General features: G+C 42.7%; 1 protein-coding gene and 5 non-coding genes across 7 annotated transcripts; 5 read left to right on the top strand and 1 right to left on the bottom strand.

Moving 5' to 3' along the window:
• Positions 1–520: 520 nt before the first annotated feature.
• On the top strand, positions 521–639 carry LOC135565044 (5S ribosomal RNA). The gene has a single exon (XR_010461371.1). It is a non-coding gene; the product is annotated as a 5S ribosomal RNA (ribosomal RNA).
• Positions 640–1817: 1178 nt separating this feature from the next.
• Positions 1818–1936, top strand: LOC135565033 (5S ribosomal RNA). Its single transcript, XR_010461360.1, has one exon. It is a non-coding gene; the product is annotated as a 5S ribosomal RNA (ribosomal RNA).
• A 1171-nt stretch (positions 1937–3107) lies between these two features.
• On the top strand, positions 3108–3226 carry LOC135565022 (5S ribosomal RNA). Its single transcript, XR_010461349.1, has one exon. It is a non-coding gene; the product is annotated as a 5S ribosomal RNA (ribosomal RNA).
• Positions 3227–4409: 1183 nt separating this feature from the next.
• On the top strand, positions 4410–4528 carry LOC135565011 (5S ribosomal RNA). Its single transcript, XR_010461338.1, has one exon. It is a non-coding gene; the product is annotated as a 5S ribosomal RNA (ribosomal RNA).
• Positions 4529–5766: 1238 nt separating this feature from the next.
• Positions 5767–5885, top strand: LOC135564993 (5S ribosomal RNA). Its single transcript, XR_010461320.1, has one exon. It is a non-coding gene; the product is annotated as a 5S ribosomal RNA (ribosomal RNA).
• Positions 5886–7963: 2078 nt separating this feature from the next.
• On the bottom strand, positions 7964–22364 carry cdr2a (cerebellar degeneration-related protein 2a). 2 transcript variants are annotated; one of them, XM_065010397.1, is made up of 7 exons: positions 22047–22364; positions 19820–19932; positions 15257–15405; positions 14914–15090; positions 12036–12341; positions 11687–11954; positions 7964–11479 (listed from the first exon to the last, which is right to left on the bottom strand). In XM_065010397.1, the coding sequence occupies exons 1-7, from the start codon at positions 22126–22128 to the stop codon at positions 11210–11212; spliced, it is 1365 nt and encodes a 454-aa protein (XP_064866469.1). In that variant the 5' UTR covers positions 22129–22364; the 3' UTR covers positions 7964–11209. The 2 variants fall into 2 exon arrangements, with proteins under 2 accessions (XP_064866469.1, XP_064866470.1); XM_065010398.1 differs by lacking the exon at positions 22047–22364 and adding an exon at positions 18703–18815 and having other exon boundaries at positions 19820–19906.
• Between the last annotated feature and the right edge of the window lie 66 nt (positions 22365–22430).

Here is a 22430-nt window from a genome sequence, read left to right as displayed (position 1 = left end):
CATTTCATTGAGAAGGTTTTTGTGGGAAGCCTTTCCTTCTCTACCAGAAGAAGGTAATCATTAGCCTCATCGCTAACGGCTTCACAAAGTGTAGCGCTCCGCACGCATGCGCACAGAAACTGGGCAGTCCTGTGCCGTTTCTGAAAGTTTGGGTGGAAATACGAATCACTGATTTATTTGGTTGATGTCTAATGATTCACTTGGGCAAATGAATGCATTTTCTAACAAGTTGAAAGGATTTAGTTGATTTCCTCCTTAGTTCAAAACATTTTTGAATATTGTTGAATTTCGGTTTAAAGTCTGGATTCTGTGAATCCGTGTGGGCGCGCAGTATTATATAGTCCATGAAGTTGTCATAAGTGTGAACATAGGATATGCCCCCCACAAGAGTGAAATATATGGTCTGGAAATGTAAGCAAGGTTTGAGCTTTGTCAGTGTGTCACAACGTGTACATTTCTCTGTCTCCCGATGAATAAGCGGCACATTGACTTTATATAGTGTACCAAGAGAGTTCCCTTCGCTTACGGCCATACCAGCCTGAATACGCCCGATCTCGTCCGATCTCGGAAGCTAAGCAGGGTCGGGCCTGGTTAGTACTTGGATGGGAGACCGCCTGGGAATACCAGGTGCTGTAAGCTTTTTGCTCCAGTAGAGGATACTCTTGTGTCATGCGTGGAGCAACTGCCTTTTATTTTTCGCCCTAATAATGTTGTGTCTTTTTATTGGACTACATGCAGTTTGTTAGTGCTGCCCTGCCCTGAACAAATCCAATCATGGACAGTGCGTTTCCCTCGAAATGTAGGCACTACATTCAGCATTTGTTTTTAGGCTCGGAGACTGTCAATGTCTGTCGTCCATTAGGGCCCTGTAAAACCCTTTCAATGTTTTGCCTAACCACCCCTCCCCCAACAAAAAAATAAAAAAATAATTCCCCCTCTTCTCCGTTTACATTTCCCGGTTGACCGTTTATCCTTGCTTCTCCAGGTTTTCGCTCTCAAAAGTACACCTTTTTAATCTAAATATAACACGATTGGATGTTCTATGTCCACAACAACGTTTAAAACCCTAGCAGGAGACCACTTTTGAGGTCTGGGAAAAATTGAAGACATTTCGATTTTGGGGTGTAGTTACCCTTTACACGCAAGTGTGCGCCAGGAAGAGACATTTGTTTGGTTAAGCGGTGTTGCTGTAGTGCTCATGTGATTGCGGAGTTTGCAAAACAAATGGCCACTGGATTGATGCAAATAATGATGATATAATTCTGCCAAGCTGGCATAGGCTACTTTGCAGTTAACATTTCATTGAGAAGGTTTTTGTGGGAAGCCTTTCCTTCTCTACCAGAAGAAGGTAATCATTAGCCTCATCGCTAACGGCTTCACAAAGTGTAGCGCTCCGCACGCATGCGCACAGAAACTGGGCAGTCCTGTGCCGTTTCTGAAAGTTTGGGTGGAAATACGAATCACTGATTTATTTGGTTGATGTCTAATGATTCACTTGGGCAAATGAATGCATTTTCTAACAAGTTGAAAGGATTTAGTTGATTTCCTCCTTAGTTCAAAACATTTTTGAATATTGTTGAATTTCGGTTTAAAGTCTGGATTCTGTGAATCCGTGTGGGCGCGCAGTATTATATAGTCCATGAAGTTGTCATAAGTGTGAACATAGGATATGCCCCCCCCACAAGAGTGAAATATATGGTCTGGAAATGTAAGCAAGGTTTGAGCTTTGTCAGTGTGTCACAACGTGTACATTTCTCTGTCTCCCGATGAATAAGCGGCACATTGACTTTATATAGTGTACCAAGAGAGTTCCCTTCGCTTACGGCCATACCAGCCTGAATACGCCCGATCTCGTCCGATCTCGGAAGCTAAGCAGGGTCGGGCCTGGTTAGTACTTGGATGGGAGACCGCCTGGGAATACCAGGTGCTGTAAGCTTTTGCTCCAGTAGAGGATACTCTTGTGTCATGCGTGGAGCAACTGCCTTTTATTTTTCGCCCTAATAATGTTGTGTCTTTTTATTGGACTACATGCAGTTTGTTAGTGCTGCCCTGCCCTGAACAAATCCAATCATGGACAGTGCGTTTCCCTCGAAATGTAGGCACTACATTCAGCATTTGTTTTTAGGCTCGGAGACTGTCAATGTCTGTCGTCCATTAGGGCCCTGTAAAACCCTTTCAATGTTTTGCCTAACCACCCCTCCCCAACAAAAAAAAAAAAATAATTCCCCTCTTCTCCGTTTACATTTCCCGGTTGACCGTTTATCCTTGCTTCTCCAGGTTTTCGCTCTCAAAAGTACACCTTTTTAATCTAAATATAACACGATTGGATGTTCTATGTCCACAACAACGTTTAAAACCCTAGCAGGAGACCACTTTTGAGGTCTGGGAAAAATTGAAGACATTTCGATTTTGGGGTGTAGTTACCCTTTACACGCAAGTGTGCGCCAGGAAGAGACATTTGTTTGGTTAAGCGGTGTTGCTGTAGTGCTCATGTGATTGCGGAGTTTGCAAAACAAATGGCCACTGGATTGATGCAAATAATGATGATATAATTCTGCCAAGCTGGCATAGGCTACTTTGCAGTTAACATTTCATTGAGAAGGTTTTTGTGGGAAGCCTTTCCTTCTCTACCAGAAGAAGGTAATCATTAGCCTCATCGCTAACGGCTTCACAAAGTGTAGCGCTCCGCACGCATGCGCACAGAAACTGGGCAGTCCTGTGCCGTTTCTGAAAGTTTGGGTGGAAATACGAATCACTGATTTATTTGGTTGATGTCTAATGATTCACTTGGGCAAATGAATGCATTTTCTAACAAGTTGAAAGGATTTAGTTGATTTCCTCCTTAGTTCAAAACATTTTTGAATATTGTTGAATTTCGGTTTAAAGTCTGGATTCTGTGAATCCGTGTGGGCGCGCAGTATTATATAGTCCATGAAGTTGTCATAAGTGTGAACATAGGATATGCCCCCCACAAGAGTGAAATATATGGTCTGGAAATGTAAGCAAGGTTTGAGCTTTGTCAGTGTGTCACAACGTGTACATTTCTCTGTCTCCCGATGAATAAGCGGCACATTGACTTTATATAGTGTACCAAGAGAGTTCCCTTCGCTTACGGCCATACCAGCCTGAATACGCCCGATCTCGTCCGATCTCGGAAGCTAAGCAGGGTCGGGCCTGGTTAGTACTTGGATGGGAGACCGCCTGGGAATACCAGGTGCTGTAAGCTTTTTGCTCCAGTAGAGGATACTCTTGTGTCATGCGTGGAGCAACTGCCTTTTATTTTTCGCCCTAATAATGTTGTGTCTTTTTATTGGACTACATGCAGTTTGTTAGTGCTGCCCTGCCCTGAACAAATCCAATCATGGACAGTGCGTTTCCCTCGAAATGTAGGCACTACATTCAGCATTTGTTTTTAGGCTCGGAGACTGTCAATGTCTGTCGTCCATTAGGGCCCTGTAAAACCCTTTCAATGTTTTGCTTAACCACCCCTCCCCCCCCAACAAAAAAATTTAAAAAATAATTCCCCCTCTTCTCCGTTTACATTTCCCGGTTGACCGTTTATCCTTGCTTCTCCAGGTTTTCGCTCTCAAAAGTACACCTTTTTAATCTAAATATAACACGATTGGATGTTCTATGTCCACAACAACGTTTAAAACCCTAGCAGGAGACCACTTTTGAGGTCTGGGAAAAATTGAAGACATATCGATTTTGGGGTGTAGTTACCCTTTACACGCAAGTGTGCGCCAGGAAGAGACATTTGTTTGGTTAAGCGGTGTTGCTGTAGTGCTCATGTGATTGCGGAGTTTGCAAAACAAATGGCCACTGGATTGATGCAAATAATGATGATATAATTCTGCCAAGCTGGCATAGGCTACTTTGCAGTTAACATTTCATTGAGAAGGTTTTTGTGGGAAGCCTTTCCTTCTCTACCAGAAGAAGGTAATCATTAGCCTCATCGCTAACGGCTTCACAAAGTGTAGCGCTCCGCACGCATGCGCACAGAAACTGGGCAGTCCTGTGCCGTTTCTGAAAGTTTGGGTGGAAATACGAATCACTGATTTATTTGGTTGATGTCTAATGATTCACTTGGGCAAATGAATGCATTTTCTAACAAGTTGAAAGGATTTAGTTGATTTCCTCCTTAGTTCAAAACATTTTTGAATATTGTTGAATTTCGGTTTAAAGTCTGGATTCTGTGAATCCGTGTGGGCGCGCAGTATTATATAGTCCATGAAGTTGTCATAAGTGTGAACATAGGATATGCCCCCCCCCACAAGAGTGAAATATATGGTCTGGAAATGTAAGCAAGGTTTGAGCTTTGTCAGTGTGTCACAACGTGTACATTTCTCTGTCTCCCGATGAATAAGCGGCACATTGACTTTATATAGTGTACCAAGAGAGTTCCCTTCGCTTACGGCCATACCAGCCTGAATACGCCCGATCTCGTCCGATCTCGGAAGCTAAGCAGGGTCGGGCCTGGTTAGTACTTGGATGGGAGACCGCCTGGGAATACCAGGTGCTGTAAGCTTTTTGCTCCAGTAGAGGATACTCTTGTGTCATGCGTGGAGCAACTGCCTTTTATTTTTCGCCCTAATAATGTTGTGTCTTTTTATTGGACTACATGCAGTTTGTTAGTGCTGCCCTGCCCTGAACAAATCCAATCATGGACAGTGCGTTTCCCTCGAAATGTAGGCACTACATTCAGCATTTGTTTTTAGGCTCGGAGACTGTCAATGTCTGTCGTCCATTAGGGCCCTGTAAAACCCTTTCAATGTTTTGCCTAACCACCCCTCCCCCCAACAAAAAAATAAAAAAATAATTCCCCCTCTTCTCCGTTTACATTTCCCGGTTGACCGTTTATCCTTGCTTCTCCAGGTTTTCGCTCTCAAAAGTACACCTTTTTAATCTAAATATAACACGATTGGATGTTCTATGTCCACAACAACGTTTAAAACCCTAGCAGGAGACCACTTTTGAGGTCTGGGAAAAATTGAAGACATTTCGATTTTGGGGTGTAGTTACCCTTTACACGCAAGTGTGCGCCAGGAAGAGACATTTGTTTGGTTAAGCGGTGTTGCTGTAGTGCTCATGTGATTGCGGAGTTTGCAAAACAAATGGCCACTGGATTGATGCAAATAATGATGATATAATTCTGCCAAGCTGGCATAGGCTACTTTGCAGTTAACATTTCATTGAGAAGGTTTTTGTGGGAAGCCTTTCCTTCTCTACCAGAAGAAGGTAATCATTAGCCTCATCGCTAACGGCTTCACAAAGTGTAGCGCTCCGCACGCATGCGCACAGAAACTGGGCAGTCCTGTGCCGTTTCTGAAAGTTTGGGTGGAAATACGAATCACTGATTTATTTGGTTGATGTCTAATGATTCACTTGGGCAAATGAATGCATTTTCTAACAAGTTGAAAGGATTTAGTTGATTTCCTCCTTAGTTCAAAACATTTTTGAATATTGTTGAATTTCGGTTTAAAGTCTGGATTCTGTGATTCCGTGTGGGCGCGCCGTATTATATAGTCCATGAAGTTGTCATAATGGTCTGAAATGAACATAGGATATGCACATTGACTTTATATAGTGTACCAAGAGAGTTCCCTTCGCTTACGGCCATACTACCCCCCACAAGAGAAATATATGGTCTGGAAATGTAAGCAAGGTTTGAGCTTTGTCAGTGTGTCACAACTGTGTACATTTCTCTGTCTCCCGATGAATAAGCGGCACATTGACTTTATATAGTGTACCAAGAGAGTTCCCTTCGCTTACGGCCATACCAGCCTGAATACGCCCGATCTCGTCCGATCTCGGAAGCTAAGCAGGGTCGGGCCTGGTTAGTACTTGGATGGGAGACCGCCTGGGAATACCAGGTGCTGTAAGCTTTTTGCTCCAGTAGAGGATACTCTTGTGTCATGCGTGGAGCAACTGCCTTTTATTTTTCGCCCTAATAATGTTGTGTCTTTTATTGGACTACATGCAGTTTGTTAGTGCTGCCCTGCCCTGAACAAATCCAATCATGGACAGTGCGTTTCCCTCGAAATGTAGGCACTACATTCAGCATTTGTTTTTAGGCTCGGAGACTGTCAATGTCTGTCGTCCATTAGGGCCCTGTAAAACCCTTTCAATGTTTTGCCTAACCACCCCCCCCCCAACAAAAAAATAAAAAAAATAATTCCCCCTCTTCTCCGTTTACATTTCCCGGTTGACCGTTTATCCTTGCTTCTCCAGGTTTTCGCTCTCAAAAGTACACCTTTTTAATCTAAATATAACACGATTGGATGTTCTATGTCCACAACAACGTTTAAAACCCTAGCAGGAGACCACTTTTGAGGTCTGGGAAAAATTGAAGACATTTCGATTTTGGGGTGTAGTTACCCTTTACACGCAAGTGTGCGCCAGGAAGAGACATTTGTTTGTTAAGCGGTGTTGCTGTAGTGCTCATGTGATTGCGGAGTTTGCAAAACAAATGGCCACTGGATTGATGCAAATAATGATGATATAATTCTGCCAAGCTGGCATAGGCTACTTTGCAGTTAACATTTCATTGAGAAGGTTTTTGTGGGAAGCCTTTCCTTCTCTACCAGAAGAAGGTAATCATTAGCCTCATCGCTAACGGCTTCACAAAGTGTAGCGCTCCGCACGCATGCTCACAGAAACTGGGCATGCGTTTCCCTCGAAATGTAGGCACTACATTCAGCATTTGTTTTACACCTTTTTAATCGAAATATAACACGATTGGATGTTCTATGTCCTCGACAACGTTTTAAACCCTAGCAGGAGACCACTTTTGAGGTCTGGGAAAAATACACTCGCAATAACAGCTGCTAACCATGTGTATATGTGACAAATAGAATTTGATCACAGAGCTGAGGAATGCAGTGTGGAGTCTATACAATGAACGGAGACATACAGCTATGCATTTGAAACAGAGGCATGAGGGCGTGCATAACATTCAGACTCCCACATCTCAGGCCAGCTCGCCAAAATATTGGAATGGAGTTCTGGATCCAAGCTGGAATGTAATAAGACATTTTACATGTATATAGGAGCGCCATTGATACATTTGAGTCTCCACTTTGTGTTACATTGAAGTTGTTACAGGCCTGAAGAGAACATACGTTGCTTTTCCATTGCAATCTTTTATCAGAAATCAATTTCATACTGTCTCCCAACCAAACGTAGGTCTCAACTGCAGATTGATTTGAGCCAACACAAAGTTCTCTCAGTGTCCACAGAGTCTTTGCAAGACAGTCTCCTTATGGCCGAGATTAGCATGTAATCCCCTTTTATGGAGGGTTAGTGGATTTGGGGGTTGTTGGGAGTAGGGCAGGAAACTAGCCGTTATGTAAAAGCTATTAGCGGTCTGGAAGACAAAGCCTTATTATTGGCCTGAGAGGCGATCCTCAAGGACATTTGGGGGGGGGGATTTGTCCCTTGATCAGAATGACTAATTTGTCCTATAACACATGTAAAGCAGGATATGTAATATACTGTATGACACAAAAGTCAGCATACCGGCTGTATTTCTGCCTGCTTGAACGGTGAATAGCTCAGATACACATGAAAACATTAAAATTACTCCGGGAATCGATAGAACATCGCTCAGAGATACACAAATACGATATAACAAAAAATGGGTTTCCTTTAAGAGGCCATTTTAAGAGTACTGTAGGTCTACATGTGACGGTTGTCTACTTTGTACCCTTTATGATGCATTCTCACCATTTTCTCACTATAGTTTGTCAGTTCAAATGACTATTGAGGGAGATTAACGTACCCTATTTAATACTAGACATTAAAACATGGAAGGAGGGCTGGCTGAGACAGCCCTCCAAGTAACTATGCAGTGACACGATGGTATAAATCTATGAAGCCGATTTTATCTAACCAACATATAACCCACGTTTGCGTGGGCATGTTCTCTATGAGGCTCTTGTATGGGAAAGAATCATAACACCTCTGGCACAATTATTCTTTTATTGGTTCACTGTAAGCAGGTGTTAGTCATCATGGAGAACACTTGTAATGCTGATCTATGACATCTTACTATATAGGCTGCATCTATATATTAATTACAGTTGTATATTACTATGAAATTGCCATTTGTAATAGTTCTCATTTTCATTATATCAAAGTATAGAATTAATAAATAGTTCAGCCAAATAATATCATTTCAAGTTCTAATTTGATGTAAAACACAGAATGGAAGTCAAGTTTGAGTCTCGGTCCAACATAAGTAACGTCATAATGGACCCTGGTCGTAGATGGAGGAAGGGCAACTTGAAGTTCACCATTGTTGATGTACAGCCTCATTTTGAACCCAGAGACTGTTATGGGGTTTATTCAAAACAGAACAGTCATGGAGGTGATGTGAATCTACACAACAGAACACGTTCTAACTGATCCCCTGGTCCATCTTCCTGTTCTGAAGAAACTCCTGAAACAAAGAAGTAGGCTATAACAGATCATTCCTCAGCTGACCATTTGGCTACTGATCATCTAATCCAGATGGTATATTCATCTAATACACACAACTCCTGCTGCTTTTATGTATCTCCTTGTAAGGAATATAAATACTATTTTGACGTCTGCCCTGAGACACCAAGTGTCTGAAGTCTCTCAGTGTCTGTATGACCGACTCCACTGCGCCTACCCTCATTTGTTGTGGTCTATAGGCAGGATATTGCTGAGCAGTCTACCATACTTAGGGCTTTGAGATTAAGCACCTTTGGTTGAGGGATCCACAAATTAAAAGACAACTCACTGCAACATTAATCATATATCTTGTTTTTTCTGTTGTGTTAACACTTCCGCTTACAAAACGTAAGTTTCACATATTCAATTAAGAAGCACCGTATCATACTTTCAACCTCAGTGTCAGTCAAACTCAACGCCACTGAACTTCTGAATCAGCATTCGCTACAACAACAATCACATTATAGATCTGGAATACAGTGACAAATAACCAATATTAGCATAGAGAAATAAATACCATCTCATCGTCGAAATAATTGTCAAATAAATAAAAAAATGTAAGTGTCCATCGGTCAGTGCAAAGCCGCGATGTGTCCTGTTGGCAGAGGTAGCTATAGGGACACACATTACACAAACGACCATGAAACAGTGAGAACAGACTGGGCCTTTTCCAGTGTTCACTTATGATTCTCTAGTATTACAGGCCAATCTATCTATAAATCAATGTTGACTACTATAGGCCCAACCTCCATAAATACACTACGTGACCAAAAGTACATGAATACCTGCTCGTCGAACATCTCATTCCAAAATCATGGGCATTATATGGAGTTGGTCCCGCCTTTGCTGCTATAACAGCCTCCACTCTTCTGTAAAGGCTTTCCACTAGACGTTAGAACATTGCTGTGGGAACTTGTTTCTATTCAGCCACAAGAGCATTAGTGAGGTCAGGCACTGATGTTGGGCATGGCTGGTAGTCGGCGTTCTAATTCATCCCAAAGGCATTCGATGGGGTTTAGTTCAGGGCTCGGTGCAGGCCAGTCAAGTTCTTCCACACTAATCTCAACCAACCCTTTCTGTATGGACCTCACTTTGTGCACTGGGGCATTGTCATGTAGAAACAGGAAAGGGCCTTCCCCAAACTGTTGCCACAAAGTTGGAGGCACAGAATCATCTAAAATATAATTGTATGCTGTAGCGTTAAGATTTCCCTTCACTGAAACTGAAGGGTCTAGCCAAACCTTAAAAAACAGCCCCAGACCATTATTCCACTTCCACCAAACTTTACAGTTGCCACTATGCATTGGGGCAGGTAGCGTTCTCCTGGCATCCGCCAAACCCAGATTCGTCTGTCTGACTGCCAAATGGTGAAGCGTGATTCATCACGCCAGAACGCGTTTCCACTGCTCCAGAGTCCAATGGTGGCGAGCTTCACACCACTCCAGCCAACGATTGGCAATCTTACGCTCCCGTCATGGAAACCCAGGGTTGGTCATGGAAATTTCATGAAGCGCCTGACAAACAGTTCTTGTGCTGACGTTGCTTCCAGAGGCAGTTTGGAACTCGGTAGTGAGATTCGGCGTTGCCATCCTGTGAGCTCGTGTGGCCTACCACCTCGCGGCTGAACCGTTGTTGCTCCTAGATGTTTTCACTTCACAATAACAGCACTTACAGTTGACCGGGGCAGCTCTGCCAGGGCAGAAACTTGATGAACTGACCTTTTGGAAAGGTGGCATCCTATGACGGTGCCACTTTGAAAGTAACACAGCTCTTCAGTAAGGCCATTCTACTGCCAATGTGTGTCTATGGAGATTGCATGGCTGTGTGCTCGATTTTATACACCTGTCAGCAACAGGTGTGGCTGAAATAACCAAATCCACTAATTTGAATGGGTGTCCACATACTTTTGTGTGGAGATATAGATATATATATATATATAGTGCATCTATAAAGTACTCCATCTAGTCCGGTACTCTTAAGTTGGCATAATAAAAAGGTACACAGATTTAGTTAAATCTATAATTTGGCAATATGTACAGTGTGCACAAAAGGTATGGCTCCCCGACAGACTTAACACTAAGTGGATTGAACACAGACTGCTAGATAGTCTAAGCAAGTTCAAGATCTGTACAATGGTGGTTCTGTACGTGGTATCAGCGTACAAACAAACACAGCGTAGGCATACTCATTAAGCTGCAAGACCAAATCTATGGTACATACACATACCATTCTAAATTGCTATGATTACTTTAATTTAGTAGAAAAAAAAGAATAGAAAACCCCTGGTTGCAAATATTACTGCACCCATTGACTTCAAGTGAAGAGGTGGTGCCATCTAATCGAGCTAAATGAGGCATAAGAGCAGTCGGATGCTAAGAGCTGATAGCATCAGGACTCAAACAATCCATTTATCAACCTTCGACCTGGAAATGTTTGCGTCAAAAACAAACTTGTAGATAAGGATGGAAAGTAGTCAAAGGGATGGACGGTAGATAAGAAAAGTGCTTATGAAACCATCGGAGCGTGTCGAGGTGATAGCGTTGACAGGATTGAAGGAGACAACAGGGCACATGTTGTATAAGAGGTACAGGTGTTAGTGCACGTGCGCACACACACACAGAAAACACACTTTGGAATCTGCCATTTGAGGCCTTCTCCTATAGCAACATCCTCTTGAACAGTCCATTCAAAGGTGCAGAAAGAACAAATACTGCCATCACTGTCCCCAGAGTCAATGACCCGGACTCGGCCACTTGTTCTCACTTAGGTCCTCTTTGGTCTTCTGGATGCAGGTGAAGATCTCCTGGAAAAGGGCCTTGTACTCCGGCTGAGGCCCGTTGTCTTCGGGGGCAGCTGGGAGCCCGATGGAGGTGGCCGAGCTTGAGAGGCGCCGTCGGAGGTAACCGACAGTGCCGTGGGAACTGTGGGGTGTCTGCACGGCCTTATGACTGAGCCCGTCTGCCCCCAGCTGGCAGCGCCGCAGAAGCTCCTCGTATTTGACCTGCAGGAGGCAAACGGTCAGTCACTCATCGGCAACTTTCCACACTGTATAACAAACTCAAATTACTGCATAAAAATGTAATTTGCTTCACCTCCTAGACCTTTTGTTTGTCATTCTTATTCATAGGGCACATCATAAACAAATGGAAATAGTTTCACCCTCGGTCTTTGTGTTGATTATGCAATAATGAGAAATGAAAACCTTTACCTGCAGTGCACTATACTGGGCGTCCACCTCATTGAGCAGGGAGATTCCTCTCTGCTTCACCGCCTCTGCTCTTCTGATACATGTACGCTCATGCCCCCGCCGGATTTCGTCTGCTAGTGTCCCCTTCAGAACACTTTCGCTGTTGCACCTCTGCAGGCTGCGCCTCCCCTGCTCCCCCACTTCCTCCTCCTTTTGTACCAGACTGGGCTTCTCCTCTGGGGCGAAGAAGACAGTGTCGGGCAGCAGTAGCCGGTCAGGTCTCCTGACGCTGGTGGAGTAGAGTATGGTCTTTATTATGCCGAATATACAAACATGTACCAAGTATGAATAGAAAGTGTCATGATCGTACCTGTTGGCGTAGTCGGCCTGCCACAGCTGCCGTAGCTCCTCCACCTCTGCCTCCAGCTCCCTCTGCCTAGCCCGGCAGCCCTCCAGCAGGGCCAGCCGCTGCTCCAGAGCCCCGTTCTCCCTGGCAGTCAGCTCAGTCTCCTGTTCCGCTGCCTCCCGCTTCCCCCGCTCAGAGGCCAGAACAGCCTGCAGGGTCTGGATGGAGCGCTGGAGCACAGAGTTCTCCTCATCGGGGTCGGGGTCCTGACAGGACTCCTTCCTTGCTGGCCAGGAATGCTCCACACGCAGGCTCTCATAGGCCATGTACCTGGGACAGGGAAAAGGACTAAGGTTCAACAAGATGGTGAAAGTGGTTATAGAGACCTGTTTTTTATCATGTACAGTACCAGTCAAAAGTTTGGACACCTACTCATTCAAGGGTTTTTCTTTATGACTATTTTCTACATTATAGAATAGTGAAGACATCAAATCTATGAAATAACACATCTGGAATCATGTATTAACCAACAAAAGTGTTCATCAAATATATATTATATTTGAGATTCTTCAAAGTAGCAACAGTTTGCCTTGACAGCTTTGCACACTCATTCTCTCAACCAGCTTCATGAGGTAGTCACCTGGAATGCATTTAAATGGTCAGGTGTACCTAGTTAAAAGTTCATATGTGGAATTTCTTTCTTAATTAATGCATTTGAGCCAATCAGTTGTGTTATGACAAGGTAGGGGTGGTATACAGAAGATAGCCCTATTTGGTAGAAGACAAAGTCCATATTATGGAAAGAACAGCTCAAATAAGCAAAGAGAAACAACAGTCCATCATTACTTTAAGACATCAGTCAATGTGGAAGGTCAGTCAAAGTAGAAAATTAAGAACTTTGAAAGTTTCTTCAAATGCAGTCGCAAAAACCATCAAGGGCTATGATGAAACAAATCTCATGAGGACCGCCACAGGAAAGACCCAGAGCTACCTCTGCTGCAGAGGATAAGTTCATTAGAGTTACCAGCCTCAGAAATTGCAGCCCAAATAAATGCTTCAGAGTTCAAGTAACAGACATCTCAACATCAACTGTTCAGAGGAGACTGCGTGAATCAGGCCTTCATGGTCCAATTGTTGCTAGGAAACCACTACTAAAGGACACCACTAAGAAGAAACTTGCTTGGGCCAAGAAACACGAGCAATGGACATTGGTGGAAATGTGTCCTTAGGTCTGATGAGTACATATTTGAGATTTTTGGTTCCAACCGCCTTGTCTTTATGAGATGCAGAATAGGTTAACGGATGATCTCTGCATGCGTGGTTCCCACCGTGAAGCAATGGAGGAGGAGGTGTGATGCTGCTTTGCTTGTGACACTGTCAGTGATTTATTTAGAATTCAAGGCACACTTAACTTAGGAACAGGAAGAGGAGTTAGAAGCTATATGCTCTGTTTTATGGTCCCAAGGACCCATTGATGTGGGGTTGATTAACCAGCATGACTACCACAGCATTCTGCAGTGATATGCCATCCCTTCTGGTTTGAGCCTAGTGGGACGATCATTTGTTTTTCAACAGGACAATGACCCAACACACCTCCAGGCTGTGTAAGGGCTATTTGACCAAGAAGGAGAGTGATGGAGTGCTGCATCAGATAACCTGGCATCCACAATCACCCGACCTCAACCCAATTGAGATGGTTTGGGATGAGTTGGAACGCAGAGTGAAGGAAAAGCAGCCAACAAGTGCTCAGCATATGTGGAAACTTCAAGACTGTTGGAAAAGCATTCCAGGTGAAGCTGGTTGAGAAAATGCCAAGCGTGTGCAAAGCTGTCATCAAGGCAAAGGGTGGCTACTTTGAAGAATCTCAAATATATTTAGATTTGTTTAACACCTTTTTGGTTACTACATGATTCCCTGTGTTATTTCTTAGTTTGGATGTTTTCACTACTATTCTACAATGCAGAACATAGTACAAATAAAGAAAAACCCTTGAATAGTAGGTGTCCAAACTTTTGACTGGTACTGTATGTGCTTTATCAGTAGTTTTGTATTGCATGCTAAAACAGGCTACTAAACTATGTGTGTATGTTAGTGTGTGTATACAGGCTAGACTTAACCTCCTCTGAAAGATTTATCTGCAGGGGATTATGTCCGAAAAGCCTTGGCCCAGATTAGGTGGTCTGGGTTACCTGGGGACGCCCAGTCAGCACACGGCTGAAAATGGCGGTAATACATAGTCATTAGACTATGGACCCATCTCAATAGTCAAGCGTCTCTCTGCCTGTCTCCTTTACTTAATATGTACTGAAAGGGAATACACAGTATGCAGATCACTAGAAGGGGAAGAGATGAGAAGAGGCTCTATGACTGCTGGTTTGACACCATTGATGATTGATAGTGCAGTTTCTATAAAAACTTTCAGAAAGTCACACAGTTCCTGGAATGATGTACTTTAACTTGGCCAGTGACAAACATTCAGGCTAGCTGAAGTAGAACATTCCTCTCAAGGCACATGCTTGTTACTGTACTTTAAAATAACATTTAAGGTAACTTCTTGTTTATTGTTTGTTATTGTGTTCCCTCTCTTAGCATGCACATAATCTCCAAATTGTTTAGTTACTATAATCCGAGTGCAGGAAATTAGTGTTCACGGTGACCATTCCCACTGCAGAATAAGGCCAGCTCATTTGGTTTCCATCTCCATCTACTCTCTTCTCAACCTAGTCTTGGTTTGCATGGTTGAGATGAGAATTAAATTGATCAACATTGATTTGAGCTGAATAAAGCTGAACACATCTGGTTCTGTGGCAGAATGGATGTTTTAGACTAACAATAACATTAGCGGTTTGTTGGCACCAGGTTCAATTGCACAGCTGCAGGACACATACATGCACACACTCACTTGTCTTTCTGCAGGTCATACAGCTCCTTGAGGCAGGACACACTCTGTGCTCCGAGGTTGTGTCTCTGTTCGGCCAGTTCTCTCCTGCTCCGGTCAGACTGGGCTGTCCTCAGCTCCTCCACCTGGGTCTGCAAGTCCTCCATGTGGGTCTCAAGACTGTTGATCGTTTCTGTCAGGCTGAGAGAGAGGACAAGCATAGAAGTGGTTCGAATTACTGAGCTTTGTGGAGAAAATTTAGCCAAAACCTTGCCTCTTAGTAAATTTGGGATCTAAGTATTTATACTGGGGGTAAAACTGTTTACAGTTACTATTTTCAGAAAGGAATCAAAGTCCTGAGTCTCACCAGTTGATCCTCTGCTGGGCGACGCGGTTGTCCAGAATCAGCCTGTGGTTGCCCTGCTCCAGGTCTCTGGCCGCCACATCTAGCTGCTCGTATACCTTAGCATGCTGGTCATTCATTTGCCTCAGCAAATCCACCTGCTTAGTCAGGTACTGGGAGGAGGTCAAAGGTAATTGCCATTGAAATAGGATGGATAGAACAGTTTTTGGGTCCACTAATAGGGTCCGGTGTTTGTCAGGTGATAGAGTTTACTGTATGTAAGTATTGATCAATCATTTAATTATGGTTCCATTATGACTGCTACAGTATGCAAGTCCTCTCATTCCTGTAATTCAATACTCAGAACAATGATCCATTGCGAAACAGGTCAGTGAAGAGGACCAGTAGCACCGAACACACTTTTGAACTGGCAAAACACTGTGGCTTTGTGACCAGAATACTTTATGCAAGCATGGAGCTGGGACATATACCACTTAGCATTATCAGGATGGGTCACTGCCACTTGTTGAAGGACTCCTAAGTGATCCCCGTGTGCCCTCGAATTTAGGCTTAACCATCACGACTAATTCAAATCATTAGATTTTGATATTAACTGACTGGCAGACGAGGCATAGGAGGATAAAGCCCTAACCCACATCACTCAGGGATCTCCTTCAGAGACACTTCAGTTGAAAAATACATCAATGGAACTTTGAGCTGGTTCAATTACATGTGAAAGATTAATTTAATTACTTTTTTCACCTTTATTTAACCAGTTAGGCTAGTTGAGAACAAGTTCTCATTTACAACTGAGACCTGGCCAAGATAAAGCATAGCAGTGTGAACAGATAACAGATTTACACATGGAGTACAATAAACAAGTCAATAACACAGTAGGAAAAAAAGAAAGAGTCTATATACATTGTGTGCAAAAGGCATGAGGAGGTAGGCGAATAATTACAAGATACTTTACTGATTTTGTAGTCAAAAATGTACAAAGATCTTAAGAGTCCAAAGTGAAAAACAATAGCAGTGTCACAATACTGACAGATGAGTAACACAGTCACAGTAGTTGAATAGGTGACAATAGTACCTTGAACTTTACATATCTATCTAACCATTACCTGAAAATAAAAAGCCTATATTCCTCTGTTAAAAGGAGCCAATCCTTTTTTAAATGTTTCACCTAAAATGACATACCCAAATCTAACTGTCTGTAGCTCAGGACCTGAAGCAAGGATATGCATATTCTTGATACCATTTGAAAGGAAACACTTTAAAGTTTGTGGAAATGTAGAGAATAGAACACAATAGATCTGGTAAAAGATAATACAAATTTAAAAAACATGTGGTCTATTTTTGTTCCATCATATTTGAAATGCAAGAATAAGGCAATTACATGACTTAGAACTCTAGGCGCAATTTAGATTTTGGTCACTAGATGGCAGCAGTATATGTGCAAAGTTTTAGACTGATCCAATGAACCATTGCATAATGTTCAAAATGTTGTATCAAGTCTGCCCAAATGTGCCTAAATCGGTTAATTGAAACGTTTAAGTTCATAACTGTGCACTCTCCTCAAACAATAGCACAGTATTAGGTACTGTAAATTAGACAGTGCAGTTGGATTAACAAGAATTGAAGCTTTTTGCCCATATAAGACATAGCTATGTCCTGGAAAATGTTCTTGTTACTTACAACGTCATGCTAATCACATTAGCGCACGTTAGCTCTACCGTCCAGCGGGGAGGGGGGGGGGGGCACCGATCCTGTAGAGGTTTTAACCCTCTAGTCTAAGACCTCTGTCTTGACGTTTAACCCCAGGATGTCCGACTATTACTGACTGTACAAACTGTCCCGTTCTATTTTAATTACTGGAGAGACCATCTAACTGACAGCAGGTCAACAAAGGACCTTAAAATTCTTTACAGTGCTTATTATGAGGCCAATGACTTCAGTGCTTAGAATTGTAATCCCATGTATCTGACCATATCTATATGTGGCGTCTGTACCTGGTCTTAGGCTCCTCTTGGGCTATTCCACGGTAACAGAATGATGGTCTGTGCTGTTTGTGCCGTCATTCTGTTACCAAACGTTGCCTCTGCACGGTTCTTCAAGTAAACGTGTTTTTGTAATTTTCTGTGGAAATTGTTAAAAGTTGTCCTTGTACGTTTTTATTTATTTTTTAACTTTGCGATCATTGGTTTTTATTTTTCGTACATTTGAAAGTGGAAAATTGGGAGTCTCAGCATCATTCTGTTACTGTGGAATTGCCATTTTTGGTTAATGTTAAAAATCCCCTGTGGTTGGTTGTGTGCTGAACGAACACGTTTGCACCTGAACACCCTTTGAATGCATCACCTGATTGTGTGAACTCGTTGAGACTGCTCACCGAACACATACTGCTTGTTCCACCATGGTCGCCCAAAGCTAGCACCTGCGCAGTGCACATATTTGCTAATCTTTGTACAGATCTGTTGTTCATACTTATTTGTTTGGAAATTACTGTACAAATTAGACCTGTGCCGCGTGCCCGGCGCCTATAGCGCAAGTCGACCCTTGTGAACAAGCAAGGAGTTCATACTTAAGTGGTCACTAGTCAGGATGATGGAGGAAAGGCAGAAAGGTCTGATACGAAAATGTCATGTTGTTTGTACCACCACCCTAACTGAGAACATGTGTGTGTGAGTACTCAGCAGGATACATCCTGTGAATATAGTGAGGGTACTATTAGGCAACCCCAAAATGTAGGTTGTTAAACACACCATCATATATCATGAGGTGCGAGGCAGGAAAGAGCATTTGCACACAAAGTTCTCTTAGGCTAAACACAGCCTTAGATACTCAGTGTTGAGAGGCAGGATAACATCAGTAGTAACTATGTGAAAGTTCACTACCTTGACTAAGCCTTTGGCTACTGAAGGAAGCATAAAGCCGTTGGCCACTGCTCTCCTTACAGAGAGGAGGTGAAAGGTGTCCTAAAGGTGCCTTAAAGATAGTTAGACAAATACCTGTCCATGCAATGCACCATGCCAAGGACCAATTAAGTCATGAGCTAATCCAGACAGGCTTTCACTTGATCCCATTTAACGAGAGGAAACTAACGATCGGAAGAGCCTGACAAGAAAAGAGATTTGGGGGAGAGATTTGTCAATGTGGACTTTCGGCTCCCATTGGTGGACTTGTTGGTCTGTGCGTAGGGTTGTTTCCTAATGACGTCATACAGTTGAGCTAAGCTTCTTATTGCTTTTGAACATCGAAGTCCTGTATTTGTTTACATACAGGACAGGTGCCGTTCCTTCGGAAAGTATTCAGACCCCTTGACTTTTTCCACATTTTGTTATGTTATTCTAAAATGGATTAAATACAAAACAAAATCCTCAGCAATCTACACAGAATACCCCATAATGACAAAGTGAAAACAGGTTTAGAAATTTTTGCAAATTGATTCAAATAAAAAACAGAAATACCTTATTTACATAAGTATTCAGACCCTTTGCTACGAGACTCGAAATTGAGCTCAGGTGCATCCTGTTTCCATTGATCATGCTTGAGATGTGTCTACAACTTGATTGGAGTCCACCTGTGGTAAATTAAATTGATTGGACATTATTTGGAAAGGCACACATCTGTATATATAAAAAGGTCCCACAGTTGACAGGGCATGTTCGAGGCACAGATCTGGGGAAGGGTACCAAAAACAATTCTGCAGCATTGAAGGTCCCCAAGAAAAGTGGCCTCCATCCTTAAATGGAAGAAGTTTGGAACCACCAAGACTCATCCTAGAGCTGACCGCCCTGCCAAACTGAGCAATCGGGGGGGAAGGGCCTTGGTCAGGGAGGCGACCAAGAACCCGATGGTCACTGACAGTAAAAGGCACATGACAGCTTGCTTGGAGTTTGCCAAAAGGCACCTAAAGGACTCAGACCATGAGAAACAATATTCTCTGGTCTGATAAAACCAAGATTCAACTCTTTGACCTGAATGCCAAGCGTCACGTCTGGAGGAAACCTGGCACCATCCCTATGGTGAAGCATGGTGGTGGCAGCATCATGCTGTGGGGGTGTTTTTTAGCAGCAGAGACTGGGAGTGATATCAGTGCTTATCAACCCAGGGTCGTTACACCGAGAGTCTGAATACTTATGTAAATGTGATTTTTATTTTATTTTTATGAATTAGCCAAAATTGAAGGAAAAAAATGTATTTGCTGTCATTATGGGGTATTGTGTAAAGATTGAGGGGGGGAACAATACATTTTAGAATAAGGCTGTAACCTAACAAAATGTGTAAAAAGTTGTGGGGTCTGAATACTTTCCGAAGGACAGGTTAGCTAAGACCAAGTCAGTTTAGTGAATGAATGTAGGGCTACTCCAGTGGTACAGTATCTGCAAAATGGTAATTTATTAACAAGCAATTTTCCAGCCATAGTGACCATCAGAGGAAGGTTTAAAAAGGGATTCATTCATATTACACATCTTATGTTGCCGACTGATTCTACATCAGTGGGGGAAAAATGTAACCTACAATGTAGTGTGTGTTTGTATTTGCTCTCAGTGGGCCTAGTATGATCATATTTAGACTAGCTACCTCAATCTCCTGCAGCTGCTCATGGTTGGTGGAGAACATCTGCTGCAGCCCCTGCTCCAACTCATGGTTCCGGTCCAACAGGGTCTTACCCAGCTGAGCCGCCAAATGGAGATCTGTAAATAGATACACGCAAACAAAACATTCATTGTACATGTAACAGGGTTGGTTGTTTCCAACTTGCCTCTAAAGAAAGGTGCATTTAACGTTCAAGCATTCTTATTGGTTGGTTCAATTCCGATGACAATAAGGCGTGTTGTTATTGGCCCCGCTTTCAGGAAGGGGGAGATCGCGAGAGATCCCCAGTATGAAAATGTGACGCAAGGGGTAGGTCACGTTCTGAATACTGTTCTCTATATTTTACAATGTGTTGCTGATTTATACATGTGTGGGTATATGGTACCTGTTCGGGATTGAGTGGCTTTCTGGGATGTGCTTTGGTATATGATTGCTGTATATAAATAAGTGTGTTAGCTAGCATGCACCGATGTAATGGTCACATACGCCCACTGCTAACAGATGTTTTCATGCTACAGATTTTACCATCGACAGCCATCAACATCATTAAGCCCTGCACAACTAACGTGCTGTTTCCTATTTAACAACAGATAATAAATCATGCTCAACTGGGACCACTGGCTGGGGTGATTTATTTGGACAAAACAAAACGCAAGGAGAGTACGATTATCACGGTTACATATACACACACTAAACATGGATCAGTTCACACTTTCACAAATGTGTACACACAGTATGTTAGGCTCCTTCAGTCCAATATTGGGCTAACATTACTCATTTTAGTCCAAGGTCCTTACATGTTCTGTTTAAAGGTGAATTGGCTCTGGAAGCAAAAACAGCCAAAAGCTCAATCTAAATCGATTCTCAATTGCAGTATGGTTCTAGAAACATAAATCCCTCTACTTTCATATCACATTATTTCCAAATGCAAAATACACACTTACTGCACACAGATTTAAGCGGTTAACACAGTTGCAGCCGATAGTATTTTTCAGTGACAACACGTTTGTGGCGTCTGACTTGCATCTACACACGTGTTCGGAGACGCGGATAGCTCATTTGCACAGGTAGTCCACCTGTTTTCTGTAAACAAGCACTATAACATGGAAATATGGCTGTGTGGGAACCCTAACAAAATAAAGGTGTATCAATTTAACCTTTTGTTTTGTATAACGAGAACGTCTAGCAACCCAAAAGGTTGCGAGTTCGAATCTCATTGCGGATAGTATTTTAGCAACTTTTTCAACTACTTACTACTTTAAGCTACTTTGCATGTTAGCTAACCCTTAACCCCTTTAGCCAACCCTTCCTTTAAACTAACCCCCTAACCTAGCTAACGTTAGCATCCTAGCCACCTAGCTAGAATTCGTAACATATTATTTACATTTACATTTAAGTCATTTAGCAGACGCTCTTATCCAGAGCGACTTACAAATTGTAAAGTCATAACATATTGTACACTTTGTAAATTCATAACATTACAAATTATAATTCAGAACATATCATACAAAATGGGTGATGGACATCCACAAATTAATACATAATATACGAAACGGAGTGTATTGGATTTACATACAGAATACAAAATGCTCTGAGACCAGGTTGCAGCCAGCCACGTAATGTAATGAGTGTCATGATCAACAACATACAGGTAGGTGTGCAGTACACATATACATGCAAATAGTGCCCAAACAAACCGCAAAAACTGTAGCCTACACACACAAAACACAACATGGGAAGTGACAGCCTCAGGGTATCCTGGCAACAAGAAGGCTCTCAGTAATTCTCAATATAGACCCCACTATTACTGACTGTGAGTGTCACAAGTGTTACCATTTACAATAAGATAATGTGTTCGATACAAATCACTCATTTTGTTGAGACTTTCATTTTTTAAAGTGTTTTTAAAATGGAATGGATGTGAGTCTATGAAAATGGTATCATTTGAGACTTGCGGTTGCAATGTTGGCAATTGCATGTCTGCCACTGAAAATGTAATCAGCCTACGTGCAATAACCGTGAGGCTATTCACTGATTTTGTCTAGGACAGTTTAAAATAACCTTGTAATTATTTTCCAATCTGTAACCTCAGATGACTGTAGAATAGTGGAGTCGTGTTGCAATAGGTGGTGATTGTTCCCTCTCAGCTGCGGCTGTTTAGGACGCAACCAAGCTATCCCTCCCTTCAACGCCCGCAACACAAGTCTCTTACCGTGCTCAAGGTCCTGTTTGCCATACCATGGCTCCTCATCCTTGAGCTCAAACTCTTCCTCCACTATCATATCGGTCAGCATTTCCACTGACAATTGTATTCCAATAGAGTGCACGCTCCACCCGGCAGAATCCTAAAACACCGGTGTGATAAACAGCCTGGAGTGACCAGACAATATCCTCTGGTGTCGTAGTCCGGTGTCTTTCTGCAGCAACGTGGCAATCTGCGCAGCCGGAGAACGAACTCAGCCCCTAAGCAAAAAGCAACACACTTTTTAATGACAGTTCATTGACCAATAATTAGAAAGTAGGTGGGACCAGAGCACCTTTTTGTCCAATGTTTGTTATGGTTCGGTCACATGGATTATTGCCCCGCCTATTTCCG

The sequence above is a fragment of the Oncorhynchus nerka genome, linkage group LG26, assembly GCF_034236695.1.
Source record: "Oncorhynchus nerka isolate Pitt River linkage group LG26, Oner_Uvic_2.0, whole genome shotgun sequence".
Taxonomy (NCBI): domain Eukaryota; kingdom Metazoa; phylum Chordata; class Actinopteri; order Salmoniformes; family Salmonidae; genus Oncorhynchus; species Oncorhynchus nerka.
Note: the sequence above shows the minus strand (reverse complement) of the source record. Positions and strands in the feature narration are given on the sequence as shown.

What these genes read in the sequence shown, in the direction of transcription:
- cdr2a (XM_065010397.1), bottom strand. Translation starts at nt 22,128, where the DNA reads ATGCTGACCGATATGATAGTGGAGGAAGAGTTTGAGCTCAAGGATGAG. An exon ending in AGCAGCTGCAGGAGATTGAG is followed by an intron (nt 15,406 to 19,819) that starts GTAGCTAGTCTA and finishes ACCTCCTCCCAG; the next exon opens with TACCTGACTAAGCAGGTGGA. An exon ending in GCCCAGCAGAGGATCAACTG is followed by an intron (nt 15,091 to 15,256) that starts GTGAGACTCAGG and finishes CCTCTCTCTCAG; the next exon opens with CCTGACAGAAACGATCAACA.